Source organism: Populus alba, chromosome 17 (assembly GCF_005239225.2).
Source record: "Populus alba chromosome 17, ASM523922v2, whole genome shotgun sequence".
Lineage (NCBI taxonomy): Eukaryota > Viridiplantae > Streptophyta > Magnoliopsida > Malpighiales > Salicaceae > Populus > Populus alba.
Window position 1 is genome coordinate 20,772,450 of NC_133300.1, and position 15,700 is coordinate 20,788,149.

Genomic DNA, 15,700 nt, shown 5'->3' on the forward strand with positions numbered 1-15,700 from the left:
ATTCTTTGCTATTGAGATTTGAATATAGCGAGAGACCATTTCCTGTAATTTTTCTTTATTAATATGAATTCCACTGCTTTGTGTTCTGTAACTCAAATTCCATTATGTATTTATTTGTTTATGCTTATCTTTAAAAGGGCAAGAGGAAGATGATCTGTCTAGTGGGTGTTGGGAATACAGGGACGATGACACCATCTTGTTACTTTGAAGATCAGCATGTAGTCGCCCCTTGTATTCCTTCCAACAGTGAAATAACACATTTATTTTTTTATGGAAACATGACGAAGACACTGTATATCTTAAAACAAGTCAATTACTAGCGGACATTCTAAATTGTTTTAATTATATGAGTATATAGAACTTGAATTCATCTCTTAGAGATTAGGTGTATTTAAATTAATTTTACAGATCTTGAAATTAATAAGTATATAAGTTTTCGGTGATTAAAATATTTATTGTAAAATTCTAATTAGTAACTTCTAAAAAACAAATTTAGGGACTGACCGGTTGAGTTATACCTCTCAAAATTATTTTTTATCTTTTTTAATTTTTTAGTTCTATGCAGTATCTCACTAACTTTTTCATATAATTAAAATTAAATTTATTTCTTTGTTTTAATCAAATACAGGTCATCTTTATTGAAGAATTTTTATATATAAAAAACACTCCTTGTTCTTTTGAAAATGGAGATTTTATCTCTCAAAACTTATTTTGTGAATATAAACAACCTTAATTGAATATAATTTTGGAAGATAAATTTATTCCTGGCATGCCACTGATATAATTATAAAGGGCCGGGGAAAACCTCTTTGAAGACAACGGGCAGTACTGTAGCAACCTTTAATGATGCTAAATTCCTCCCCCTTCATCCAAAACCTATTTTCTATGATCAGTCTTATCAAGAAAGAATAAAGTCTTACAATTCCTGTTCCAAATATATATATATGTTACTAGTGGCTTCAAGAACATCCCCTCCAGCTCTATAAATAAATAATCAAAAGCCAAAGGGAATTTCAAGTAGCATATAGATTGTGACCATCCAGCATTCAATAAATACAGCAACTCCAACAATATCTTTAGAGAAAGAGAGCATTTTAGAGATGGGAAAAGCACGTACGTTTGGTGTTGGCATGGACTACTCCCCTGCAAGCAAGGCAGCCCTCCGTTGGGCAGCGGAGAATTTGATAGACGAGGGAGACCGAGTTATTCTAATCCAAGCTCAGCCTCCTAAAGCTGATCATACCAGGAAGCAGCTTTTCGAGGACAATGGATCACGTAAGTATTTTTCTAGATTTCACCACTATTTCTTGCCCTGAAGATTCAGGATCATGCACAGTACTGGTATACATTCATATTTTATTTTTATTATTTATGAAGCTAATGTTTCTTGTTTTTTTGTTTTTTTTTTTTTTTTTGTCGGGGATGCATGATGAGTTCAGCTTTAGTGCCACTTGAGGAATTCAGGGAGATTAATTATTCAAAGCAATATGGGCTTACTCATGATCCTGAAGTGCTTGACATTCTTGATACAGTTTCGAAGACCAAAGGGGTAAGCATGATCTTTTGATCTGTACGTTCTCTTTATAATCTCCAGCTAGAAAATGATGTATTGATGATGGTGTGGGGAGCGCAGGCTAAGGTGGTGGCTAAGGTTTACTGGGGAGATCCAAGGGAGAAGCTGATTGATTCTGTGGATGATCTCAAGCTGGATTCTCTTGTTATTGGAAGTAGGGGTTTAGGTGCTATCAAGAGGTACTTTTCTTCACCACTAACTACTTTATTTCTGAATTCTTTCCCTCGTTTTGATTTCATGAGTCAAGTTTAGCTCTTCTTCTTCTCAATATCAAGTTGGATCGATTCTCTTGTTATTTTCTACTTCTTCTTTATATCATCCACGAGCTAATGAAGGGAAACAAATTTAGCTGAGTGATTTCTTGTCTCCAATATTATAGTAATTAAACCCGGCTTAGCAATTGATTAGATAAACTTGTTGGGTGTCAATTTCAGCAACTTAATTTGGATAAATGTTGATGGGTTGACTCAGAAAAGTCAGCATAAATTTGTTTAAAAAATTTTGAGTTGATTTCTACGCCAAATAAGACCAAATCCAAATCTAGGCACGAACCTCAGCCAATCTATATCCATGCTCTCAATCAAATTACTAGTTGACATTCACCGAGGCTTTTAACCCGACGGTTCTGGCAAAGATTTTGTTGCCTCTACATCCTGGATTCAAGCCTTAACATATATACATGTCATTCTTGTGGTGTTTTACTTATTTACTAGGCTTGTAGGATATTCAGTGGATCCGAGAATTAGTCATGGTACGTGTAAACTAGCCCAAATATCCCGGGTTATCAAAAAAAAAAAAAAAATTACTAGTTAACACTCATTTTCAACTATGCTGATTGCAGGGTTTTGCTTGGGAGTGTTAGCCACTATGTGGTGACAAATGCTTCATGTCCAGTCACCGTGGTTAAGGGATCCAAACCCTAATGTCCTCAAGAATCTGTCTTCTGTGGCACAAAACGGGATTGACGGCAATATTATGAGGCTCAATTTGTGTGCATGCTCTCATCTATTTCTTACAGTATTTTATCTTGTCGCATACATATTTGGTAAGATCAGTAGATTCAAGTTAGGAGTGATGGCGTGAAGAAAGTGCGATGTTTATATGAATGATTCCCTTATAATTTGAGCCCATTTCTTTTATGCATTTGCAGAAAGAGTTTCCTTTTGTCATATGCCAAAGCATATTGATATTAATATGCACCGCCTCCATCCAAAAACACCTTTAAAATCTCAAATTAATTAGCATAAAAAAAAAATGAAAAACAACAATTATAATCAATCACACAAGAACACATATTAAATTTATATAAATTTAATTTTCTCTCTCTGTCTCTGGCAACCAAAACGTAAGGAATATAAACACTCATCAAATAAGTAAATATCATAATTACATAGATATTTGTTTCCCCATCTTAGGAAAAAAAAAAAAAAACAGAGTGACCGTTCGGGCACTCCTCAATTGAGTCATCCCATTCCATTCATGTGCATATATATATATATATATATATATATATATATATATATATATTTGAATTTAGGATTTAATTGAGTAAATTATGATAAAGTGTGTATTTAATAATTTGATTACAATATTTTTTTCTAAAATTATCAAATTAATATTATTTTAAATATATTTCAATCTCGTATCAAAAACACACATATAAAATTTATATAAATTTAATTTTCTCTTTTTGTCTCTCTGACAACCAAAATTAAAGAATATAAACACTCATCAAATAAGTAAATATAATAAATACATAGATATTTGTTTTCCTCACTTGTACTCTCAGTTTTTTCTTAAAAAACCCGACACAAACATTAATGCACATTTAGGGAGTGTTTCCAATCATAAATTTGTGGTGGAGGCCTGCTTCAATTCATTTTTGGTAGTGTGTTAATTTGGAAAAAAAAAAATTCCATAAATCTAAATTGGATCCCTAAACTTAATATTTTCTTAGTTTGGTCCTTAAAGTATCATATATTTTTCAATTAGATCTTTCCATTCATGGGTATTATAGTGACGTTCAACATTTGGACCCAATTAAGTAACATCAGACACACTGAAAATGGTATTGATAAAATTAATTAATTTAAAATGAAAATGAGGATCAGGTTGTTTGCTTGGGATAAAAATGAAGGTTTCCTCTTAAATCCTCACTATTCTTTCTCCGTCTTAGAAAGTGTGTATTTAATAATTTGATATATATTTAAATTTAGAATGTAATGGAGAAAATTATGATAAAGAGTGTATTTAATAATTCGATTAAAATAATTTTTTTAAATTATCAAATTAATATTATTTTTAATATATTTCAATCTCGTATATATCAAAACCATTGAAAATGACTTATAACAACATTCTAGTTTGGTGTTTTTTTTTTTTTGGAAAAAAAATCTTTTTAAAAGCATTTGAACCATAATATCAAATGATTTGAAATTACTAAAAAATAATTACATTTAGGATGACATTGAGAATAGGAAAAAGAATTGGGGATGAAATCGAGTTTCCACTGACTCTTAATTTCTTCTCCTTTTTCAGTCTTTTAAGAAAACCCACGAGTACAGATGCACCTGACTGCCTTGATGTGCGAGCCCGTTTGGCATTGCTGTCAAACTCGTGTTTTGATAAAATTCAATTTTTTTTTTTTTTACTAAAATTAAGTTACGGTTATACTTTTTGGATCGTTTTGATGTGCTGATATCAAAAATAATTTTTAAAAAATAAAAAAATATCATTTGCATGCATTTCGGTATGAAAAGTTATTTAAAAAGCAATCGCTACCATACTGCCAAACACGCTCATGGACAATTCATCCATCACACCTTCTGTTCTGTTTCCAGAACACAAATATATGAAATATACATTGATTTGACAGATATGCTCTACCTAGTCCTTTATAGAAATACATCTGTCAAAGATATCTGTAGTCTACCCAACACTTTCTCCAGATTACAAATCAAAGGATACGTTTCAAAAATTACAGATAAACATGCAAAAAAAGGTAAATGTCTACACTTGTCCATCATCAAGGGATGACGTTTGTGTGTGTATGCATATTTTCTGATTGTATTTCCTTCTTAGAAACGTTATCTTTTGTTTCGTATGAAAAAATAAACAAACGTGAATAATTCCTATAAATAAGTTGAAAACAATAAAAAAAAAAACCCAAATACTTGAAGGAAAAACTACTTGATAAACATGAATTCCTTCACTAAATACTTCAGGGCACTATCTGTATTGTTTACGTTGTTCACAGCCATGGGTGATGCTTGCTGGACAAAAAGGACATACCTTAACCTCACTAATGATCTGGGACCAGGCTTGCAGCTCTCCCTTCATTGCAAATCCGGGAGTGTTGATCTCGGACAACAACACCTCGCTCCTCAAGGTAGCTGGTCATTTGATTTTTGTTCTAGTTTTTGGGGAGTTACTTCGTATTTTTGTAATGTGGTATGGAATGGAGGAAACAAGTGGTTTGACGTCTACACAGGAAAGAGGGATAGCTTTATTTGTGGTGAATGTGGCTGGTCTATACGCCCAACTGGTCCATGCAGGGATCATGGTGGCAAAGTAGATTGTTTTCCTTGGAATAAGTAGTCATGTGAGCGCAAGTTGTTGAAGTGGAGGAGATTTAGAAACTGGGAAAAGGACTGTCCTTTTACTGCGTTTCTTGAAGCACATCAGTTGAATAAAATAGCACATGAATTGCTCCATTATATTCTATTATTTTTATAACAAATTTTATGCCAAAATCTTTTTGATTTTAATCAGCTAGCCAATTCAATCCAACAATTATACATATCTATTACCTCTTCAATCATGCTCGAGGCAGAGGTTTGTATAATGCCATCACCTCTTTTGATTGTTTTCCATTACAAGGTGAAAAGAGGAAAAAGAGGAATTGAAATCTTGGCACCATCCATCTTCTTCTTTTCCATTACAAATTTCTTCTAAATTGTAGTGATCTCCCTCTGTTCCTCTATATATAGCAGTTTCCTGCTGTTCTTTATCAGCATCAACAGAAATTGAAATCCTGCCACAAACTTTGGATGGCAGGGCTTCGAGCTCATGTATAACTTTCTGGATGTCTCTGACAAATTGTTCAGTGAACGTGTCTTGATGTCTTGATATCATTTCTTTTTATATAGAAGATGACAGTAATTCAGAATTAAAAGATTACAGATCCAAATAGCTGAAACAAGTTGCTGATCTAAATGCAACATGCATTTTAAAAATAATTATTTGTGCAATCCATGCATAAAGATAATTTATGATTGCAACACAAGATTATAATTGAATATCAAGAAAAATAAATATCATTGCATAACAATCAAAAGTGGAGTCTTTCTCTTAATTATGTGTAAATAATTAAATCTCTTGCCTGTAATTCAGTGGCGACAGGATATTCATCCATGTCAACATTGTCTTGTTAACAGAAGCCACGATGAGTTTATCACTTTCAGGTTCCATTCATGTGGTCACAAAAGATGCCAAGCTAAGCCTAGGATTACCATTTAACACTAAGTCATCATTTATGATCTGGCAGGCAGCCTCTTTAGGATTGAATTCTTTGGCATTTTGAACCTGAAAGAAAATCCACCACAGAAAAAAATTATTCAGAACTCAATATTAAACAGATTCAATTAGTGATAAAGAAATGTAGGAAAAAAAGATAGCATCACCTTGGAAATGAGGCTCGAACATATTGAGATACAAATGCTGAGTGGACAGATTCAATTAGTGATAAAGAAATGTAGGAAAAAAAGATAGTATCACCTTGGAAATGAGGCTCGAACATATTGAGATACAAATGTTGAGTGGACAGAAACATGGTTGTCTGGTGCAGTCTTGGAGTGAGTCATGATCAAGAAAAGATCAGATATGGAGAGAAAGAGAACGAGAACGAGAGAGAGGTGGCAATAAGGAGAAAACGGGAGATCTCCAGTAATTCAGGAGTTGTACACTGTTGATGAGAACTAGGCTGGAAAAGCTACGGCAGAAAGCAGAAGCAAGGAAACAGCAGCAAAGTCAGTAGGTCGGCAAACAGTCCTGGTGGAGAAGGACTTCCAGCAGCTGTAGATCGGCGGAGAAAGAGGAAGTATCTTACAAGGAAAAAGGAGGAGGAAAGCTCAAAATTAAAAGGAGACAGTTTTGAAGGCAGCAAATTAACCGTGGCAGAACTTGGTTTCTGAGTTGAGTTACGAGTTCTGATTTGTTACAATCCTGACATAAAGAAGGTGCTGCAAACAATCCTGACAGAGAACACTCCACCTAGCCATGGATTCAATTTCCGTCTTTTGCAAGGGATGCAGCCCCAAACACAGAAAAGAAGAGAGGCTGAAAACCCATGCCCAAAGAAGATAAACAACAACAATAGCAACAGAAAGGTACGAAGTCAAACAACAATAGTCCAGGTGAGAAATATATAAATTATATTTTTGAAAATTTATTTAATAATTTAATTTGTTTAGATGAGATGGTTTTTTAACATAACATCAAAATATTCTTAAATAAATGGTCACGAGGTAACTCTTTTGAATTGAGACTGTTCTTTAACAACCCATCCCTTAGTGAAGCTTCTCGATTCAGCTAGTCTGGTTCCAATTCAGTACGGAAAGAAGATTTTTTGGGGTGATTTGGAGGAAGTAGAAGAGGAAGAAAAAGAGGAGGAAAAACTTGATGAAGAGGAGTTGGAGGGCATTGTTCATTCCGTTGATAGCCTTTCTAGCACACCAACTGGAGTTGAGACTCCTGATGTTGTTGACCTTCGTAAGCAACTGAGAAAGGAAAACAAGAGAGGGTTGTTGCAGGGACTATACTTGAAACAACAAAGAGCTTTAATGCCAATAATTGAAGGAAGTGATTGTTGTGTGTGGTTCCGCACCATATGATAATGAACCATCATATTAATTAGTAAGAGGCAACAGGCTGTCTCTTTGAAAAACAACATATTACCATTGTAGCAACAGAATGGTTTTAAATAGAACAGAGAAAAAAGAGCACGGGAGAAAAAAAGAAAAAAGGCAGTGAGCAGTCTGTCTTCATTCTTCGATATGTAGCTCATTAACATTGGATAGAGATGAGATTTTTCCAGACAATTATAGATATGTTGCTCTTCATTCTAAATGGTTAGATCGAGGATTAATGATGCTCAAACTAGTTTTTTTATTAAAAAACATGATTGTCAGTGTTATGAGTTTTTCTCGAATAATTCTCTATTTAATCTTGTTGTATTCTAAAAATAAAAATGTTTGACTACAACATATATATTATCAAAAACAAAATATTCTTTGAATACAACAAGATTAAAAAGAGAAATGTTTGAGAAAAACTCATAACACTAATAGCCTTGTTTTCTGACCAAGAAATTAGTTTGTACACCACCAATCTTCAATCTAACCATTCATAATGAAAAACAAAGTGTTTAGAATCAGCTATCGAAATCGCAGCTCAATCTAATGGTTAACGAGCTGCAAATCAAAAAATAAAAACAGACTGCTCACTACCTCTTTTCTTTCTTTCTCCCGTGCTCTCTCTTCTGTTAAAAACCATTATGTTGCTACAGTGGTAATATTTTGTTTTTCAAAAGGACAGTCTGCTACCTCTTACTAATTAATATGCGTTCTCATTATCACATAGTGCAGGACGACACAAAACAGCGAGGATATTTGAAAACTAGAATCATGTAGTCTCTGCAACTCCAGGCAGAGCCTGTGACATTATCAAGAGTAGGTCATTAAGTACAATAGCCATTAGAGTACTAGTTCTTGATGAATCTGATTAGAAGTTGAGCAGATGGTTCAAGGATAGAATTTATGAAGATATCTCGCATTTGAGCTTCAGGTTTTATTGATTTCTCCTAGTCTTCCTAGTGAAATTTTGGAGATGACTAGCAAGTTCATGACGGAGGAAAAGCAAAAAGAAAAGGGAAGAAACAGAAAAGAAAGAAGGAAAAAAAACAGATATAAGAAAAATAAAGAGAAAGGAGAAGAGAACCCTTTGGTCCTGCTCACAGAGGAAGAGGAACTTCTCAGCCCCCTTAAAATCCTTCTCCCTCTCCCACCGGTCATATTTTACTTGATATGAAAATATTAAAAAATTAATTTTAAACAATTTTTTTCTTAAAGTTTTATGAAACATCATTTAAAACATAATAATTCCAAACTTCGCCTCCACTCCCAAACCAACCCGAACAAGGCTTTAGATGCATTGAAAGGGAGGAACAGAGGGGAAAGGCAACTCTCGTGAACATTGTAGTTTTAGTGGAAAGGCATATCATAACATTGTTTTATCGGGAGAACTCATTTTAGTCGCTAATAAATAAACTTATTCTCAATTGAGTACCAAAACAAAATGTTTTATTGATTATTAGGTCTCACATGTTTTAATTTCTCGATTGTATCCCTTCGTCAATGTTTGTTATACAATTGATGACAAGATTAATAGAAACTTGTAAAAGAACCTATTGAGAAGTAGGAAATATATAAATTCCTCGTAATCCTTGGTTGATTAGTATTCGAAGCATAAATCCATTCTTCGATTTCCAAGATACACATAATCAAGTAGTTGCGCTATAAATAAACTCAAGATGGTAAAAAAAAACAATCCGATTGACAAGACGCTCAACATTAGAGATAATAAAATTGCGAAAGTAAAATATTCCAGCTCAATCCATCATGATCTTTCCATTCTCTAACACACACCATTCATCTTCCTTTGCATGACGAACTTCCTCCAAGCTGTAGTAATCTCTCTTGTTTTCTCCAGATCCCTCTTCTCTTTATTGGCCGCAGCTTCCTTCTCTTCATTAGCCAAAGCAATCTTGGTACTGATCCTGCATGGCAATGTCTCAAGCTCATGTAAGACCTTTTCAATGTCAAGAACAAGACGTTCGGCGAGTGTCCGAGAGAAATCTTCACGGATCACCACACGCAAGACAGTAACATGTTGAGCGTCAGGGGGCATGGTGTAGGCAGGCACAATCCAACCAAATCGCCTTAACATTTCGGATACCTCAAATTCCTTATGGCTGCTATTGTCCTTCAATGAAAAGGCCACTAATGGCACCCCATTGTCTTTTGAGACAATGTTGAACTTGCCTGTGTTCTCCAGTCCTTGTTTAAGCACCATCATGTTGTCTCTGCAATTTTCCATAACATTTTTGTATCCCTGTAGGTAAACAAAATTTGTTATATATTTATATAAAAAAGGGGTTCGAACTCGAGATCTCTCGATGAAAAAGGAACGTGGATGCGAGTTAAGCTACAAGCTTATCCGCACATGGTTAGACTCACCTCATAGCCCAAGCGAATGAGTTGGTAATATTGAGCAATAACTTGACTAGATCCTGCGAAAGATAAAGATTAAGGCACATTGAGTTTAGTTTCCAATCATGAAATACTGAAGAAAAGATTAAGAATTATGGATGTTTGTCATGATTTATACCTTTGGAGAAGTTGAGGGTGAAGGTGGGTTGATCAGCTCCAAGATAATTAATATGAAAAATAAGTTCTTCCGGCAAGTCCTCTTTGTTCCTCCAAACGACCCAACCAATTCCTGCATAGACGAGTCCATATTTGTGCCCGCTAACATTGATACTCTTCACCAACGGCAACCTGAAATCCCACTCAAGTTCTGGGTATATAAAAGGAGCAATGAAGCCACCGCTTGCCGCATCGACATGGATCGGAGTATCCCATCTACAGAAGAAGAAAATCAGCATTAAACAATATGTAAATTGGAATACTCAGATTGATAAATTCTTTCATTCCCATGATATCATGAAGTTTACAAAAAAGAAAAAGAAAAAAGAGATTAATTACCCAGTTTCCTTGTTCTTCTCCACCAAGAGATCATTCAAGAGCTTAACATCTTCAAATTCTCCATTAAGGGTGGAGCCAAGGATAGCTGCAACACAGATTGTGTTCTCATCCACCATTTTCACAGCCTTTTCTGGATCCATCACATAGTAACCATCTCTAAGCTTCACCTCCTTCAACTCCACTTCAAAATACCTTGCAAATTTCTCCCAACACACCTTCAAACACGAATGAACATCAGATTATTTGGTATGATTGTTAGCGCATTATGATTCTAAGTTATAACTTACAAGCTATCTTGTGATGTTATGTATTAATCATATTAGAATACCTGAACATTGGCTCCGGTGACAATGTTAGGCTTATCATAGGGCTTTCCCTCAGCTTTCATCTTGTTCTGCCACTTTCTCTTGAATGCTAAACCAGCCAACATTATAGCCTCGGAGGATCCTACGGTTCCGACTCCAATTGCTGTCTCTGAGTCTCCAAGTGGTGCATTGAAGAGATGGGCTATTATGTTAACACATCGGTTTCTGCATAAACAATCATCAAACTGTTAAGCTCCTTTGGTCAAAATGTTCTTGTAAATTTCATATTTTCTACATCACCATTTGAAATAAATCATCGATCCAATTTAGAAGACAGACAAACAAATGTATCAATCAATAATTCACTCTAGATAGTAATTGCTACCATTTTTTTTTAGATTTTTTCTTGCAAAGACGAATTTAAGTGTAGCTCATGAATCCATTACTTTTGTTGATTAAAATTACATTGAACCTATCCAATACAATTTTTTTGTAAAATCATTACTCTTAAAACTTGTTCTAGAAGAGATTTCCTTTCTCTTTTTTTTTTTTTGTAAAATCATTAAGCCTCGAGGAATAATCAGATTTTCTTAGGGGAAAGGAGCATATGTTCAACACAAATCATGAACAACCAAGAATTAAAGAGCCGTGACTGGTCCATACAGTACACCGACTCCATTCACTCATCTATCATCATCACTGGCTACATGGACCAAAAGTATAGTTGTATTTTTCTAATTCCATTTTGAGAGATAAGATGAAAAAGCACTTCTGATATGGGGCACTTGGTCTAGTGGAATTCGATATGATAAAACATGGAAAAAGTCCTGAAAGTACTTGTATGAGGAAAAAAGTGTCAAAAAGCTAAGAAAATCTTTGCATTTGGCAATTGGTTTTGGAAAAAAATCAAGCAAATTAGCAGAATTTTGTACAAAATAACACGTTCAATTCATAGATTTTCAGAGAGTGAATAGCTATAATTAATTACTAACTTTCTATGGCCGGCAGTTGAATATTCATGCCGTGTGTTTTGGATGGCTCGTCCTATCACCATCTACACAGCTAATAGTTCAATAAATAATTTGGGACCTACAACTACAAATCAATGGCTTCAATTTCGGCAAGAATGAAGACTAAAGTAATTCAATTTGAAAGCATTAACTATTCCGAATCCAATTCGATTGATTTTCGTACTTTATAAGGTAGCTTCCTTCCGATTTCTGTTTGGTGGGTCAATAATTGATTGAAACAAGTATGCAGGCACCGGCCTCATAATTCACAACAAAAACAAATGGACACATTAAGGGGTTGATTAAAAAAAATAATCATTATTTCACTTGAATTTATTTTAACTTTTTTTATATATATAATTGAATCCAAAGTGAAACCATTCCTTCAAAGTAATTCAAGTATTCACTATGACTTTTCCGATCACACACACACACACACACATATATAATCTTTAAGTTGGGGAATACATATAAACAACCAAAATTTATAAATTTATAAATCAAATTGTTGAAAAAGTAATTTGAAAAACATTATTTTATATTCTCTTTGAGTTGAAAAGTATTATTTTATTATACTTGCCTCACCTAAATTTATCTACTCTCCTCTGCTTTTCACAATAGATATCATCACATATGATCTAGAATTTTGAAAAAGAAATTTGAGACTGACATGCGCTTTTGAAAGTTTGATTGATTTAAAAAGGATTTAATTTATTGTAGATATTCTTCTTCTATTTTCATTGGCTGCGCCGCGTATTGATCAAACAGCCACACCTTCTTGACTTTTTATTTGAATATATATAATTGTTTCCATTTGACTACGTCATATCTAGGAAATGACATTGCTTTTAGCAAATTTGAAATTTAGTAATTGTCTTTATTTAATTATTATACAGTTCAGCGATGTGGCTGGCCGAAGCCTGCCGATCGAGAAGTGGACATGGATATTATTAGTATTTTCCTAACAGTATACTCTTAAGGCGTAATCTCAGTTATAATCAAGATTTAGGAATAAATAATATGCTAATTAAAACGATGGAGGCACCAACGAACAGTATTGAGATCATCCAGTTCCTAAATGTTATCACCAAGAAGTTCAGCTCAAACATTAGATTTATACTAAAGAAATTAACCGTCCAATCTATATTACATTCTCTACACTCATCTCAAGAATCAAACCTATCATGATTAGGTTACTCGTCAAAATTAAATTTCTTCACCATTGCTGTGCGCTTATAAACACTATTGGATTTACTTTGAAATTAATATCCCCACTCCCCACGAAAAGTTATAGCAATAGTTAATGTTATTAATTAATTATAATTAAGAAGGAACAACGTGGCCAGAACCAATCCATTATTTTAATGGATCACCCCTACCCCATGTTGAAATCGATCAGTGTGAACTTGACCAGATTAAGATGATCTATATATAAAATTAGCTAGTTTCCAAAAGTTGGTCATGGGATAATTATTTAACCTCTTTTTTTGTTTTTTGAAAAAAAATGGTGTGTGTGCGTGTGTGGAGGTGATGACTTGCCTGAAGCTCAGTGGTGACAGGGTATTCATCCATGTCCACGTAGTTTTTGTTGATAGAAGCCATGATAAGCTTATCACATTCAGGCTCCATCCATGTGGTCACAAATGACGCTAGGTTAAGCCTAGGGTTACCATCCAACATGAGCTCGTCGTTTATGATCTGAAAGGCTGCCTCCTTTGGGATCGAGTTTTCTGGCATCTTGAACCTATCCAAAAGTGAAGAAAAATAAAGAAACTCCATTTAGTCATGTATTTACATAGCTGATTTGAAGGAAATGGAACAGTAAATAAAGAAAATACATGATCAAGTACCTCGGAAGTGAAGCTCGGACATATCTCGAGGCGAAGGTTGAGTGAACGGAGACATCAGATTCAGAAGCTGTCTTGGAGAGAACCATGGTTGGTGATCAAGAGAAATGTTCAGTACTGTTGATGAATTAGGAAGAAGTCAAGAATGAAGATGTGTGAGGAAAGTGATACCATGGGTAGGTTTATATAGAGATGAAAAGGAAAGGTCGATGGTCATTGGTCAGCCCAAGTAGTTAAATATTTCTGTTCAAAAACAAAAAACAATGTTGGTCTAAATAGTTGTGCATACACAGTCATATTCCTTGCAATATAAAGAAGGTGTTGAAGATCATACATTGATGGTGGCTTCCCTGCTAGCAACCAATACCATCTTGGCTTTTGTCCAATACAACTGGCTATCTTGTTTTTTAATTTACCCACTTCATCATGCTAATAAGAACGTTCTTTGGAATCAGCAGGAGCTGTTGTTGGACTGAACTATTAGGATATAATTTTTTTTTGTATGGATTCCATGTTGGCACATTATTTTTTATTCTTTGGAACAGCTCGTCAGATTTTTTTTTTACTCTCTCTCTCTCTCTCTCTCTCTCTCTCTCCTTCTGCTTGCTTTTCCCCCATGCCGTGACTTTCCTCTCCCACTGCAAAGAGATTTCGGTTTTGGAGATTTTGGGTTCAAGAAGGGTTGGAGAAAACAAGTAAGTCTTTCCTCTCCTTATTGCCTACAATTAGTGAATTGAATGTGGAAGAACCAAAGAAGATTTAGGGTTTTCATTTTACGTTGATGATGTCATAGTTTAAGGATTTATTTTGTGTTAGATTGCTTAAAATGAACTGAGTTAATGTTTGGATTATGAGTTTCTTGAATGACATGGTGTTTATAGGATTGGGTTTTGCAGATTTTCGATTAGCAAACTAGCCGATCGACCAGTTGGGCTGAACCTATTAAACCGATTAAGCGGTTCACTTGTTGCTATCAGCTGACCGATTAGTTTGTATAATGGTCAACTGGTTGGTCAATATAGTCGACTAGTTATCCCTTTTTGGTGTGGCTAATTGTTTTTTCTTTTAGTTGTTGATAGTTTAAGGAATAATAAGATCTTTTTCAATTCTATTCAATTCGTTTGTATATAAGATTTAGTTTCGAGTAGTTTTTGAATGCATGTTTATTTTTTAAAATAGGTTCAGCTGATACAACTCTAGTTCATCCTTAATGAGTCGGAGTTGTTGGAATAAGCAGGAGTTGTTGTATGACTGAACTATTAGTATATTTTTTTTTTTTGTATGGATATCATGTTGGCACATTATTTTTTATTCTTTGGAATAGCTCATTAGATTTTTTTTTAAGTGTTAAAAATATATAAAAGCATTGGCGAATCACTTTCATGTATTTCAAAAAATTACTATTGAAATTTCTTTCATGCATTTCACAAATGAGTAGGTTATTTGAAAAATAAAACCAATGTTAAAAACACTTTCATGTTTTTCACTTGGACAGGTTGCCCATAAAAATAGACCTCCTAAAAAATCTTCATATTTTTCAACATTCGGGCAGGTTACCCATGAGATTTAAATCAACGAAAAAGAATCGATGAGATGATACAATTCTTTTCTCATTTATTTTTTCAATCAAGGTAAGTTGCTAAAACGATACGATCTTGTCTCAATCCACAGATCAAGTAGATCTGTGGATTGATACTACCTCATTTTCAAGTATATATATCCTTTGTTAACTTTATTGTTTTTTTTTTCTTTATAAGCTTAGGATACAAAGTCTTTTTCAAGACTTTGCGTCATAAGCGTTTAAAAGAAAGGGCAACTGTAATAACTCAATTTTGAATTCTCCAAAAAAAATTTGTATGTTCTTTTATTTCTATTTTTATTCAAAAAAATCCAAAAAAAAATTTAAGAAAAATTTTAAAATTCAAAAATATTTTTTTTGGGTCAATCACCTTTTTTCCATAAAAAAAAAAAAAAAGAGTCAATCCAAGACAAACCATGTTGATTGGGGTAAAAACTAAGTTTTAGGCCGGTTCAGGTCAAAACTGTCATTTTCAATGAAAACCGATTTCACTAGGCAGTACAAGTCAAACCATGTTGAATGGGGTAAAAAATAAATTTCACGTCGTTTTGGGTCAAAACTGTC

General features: G+C 34.0%; 2 protein-coding genes across 2 annotated transcripts; one reads left to right on the forward strand and one right to left on the reverse strand.

Annotated features, from left to right (window-relative positions):
- The first annotated feature begins 972 nt into the window (after positions 1-972).
- On the forward strand, positions 973-2,716 carry LOC118037135 (universal stress protein PHOS32). Its single transcript, XM_035043030.2, has 4 exons — positions 973-1,275; positions 1,440-1,549; positions 1,634-1,752; positions 2,415-2,716. Exons 1-4 carry the CDS (start codon positions 1,101-1,103, stop codon positions 2,494-2,496), a joined length of 486 nt encoding a protein of 161 aa, XP_034898921.1. The 5' UTR covers positions 973-1,100; the 3' UTR covers positions 2,497-2,716.
- A 6,337-nt stretch (positions 2,717-9,053) lies between these two features.
- LOC118037133 (glutamate decarboxylase) lies at positions 9,054-13,735 on the reverse strand. Its single transcript, XM_035043028.2, has 7 exons — positions 13,561-13,735; positions 13,250-13,454; positions 10,724-10,924; positions 10,396-10,610; positions 10,019-10,272; positions 9,868-9,920; positions 9,054-9,742 (listed from the first exon to the last, which is right to left on the reverse strand). The coding sequence occupies exons 1-7, from the start codon at positions 13,644-13,646 to the stop codon at positions 9,266-9,268; spliced, it is 1,491 nt and encodes a 496-aa protein (XP_034898919.1). The 5' UTR covers positions 13,647-13,735; the 3' UTR covers positions 9,054-9,265.
- Positions 13,736-15,700: the final 1,965 nt, after the last annotated feature.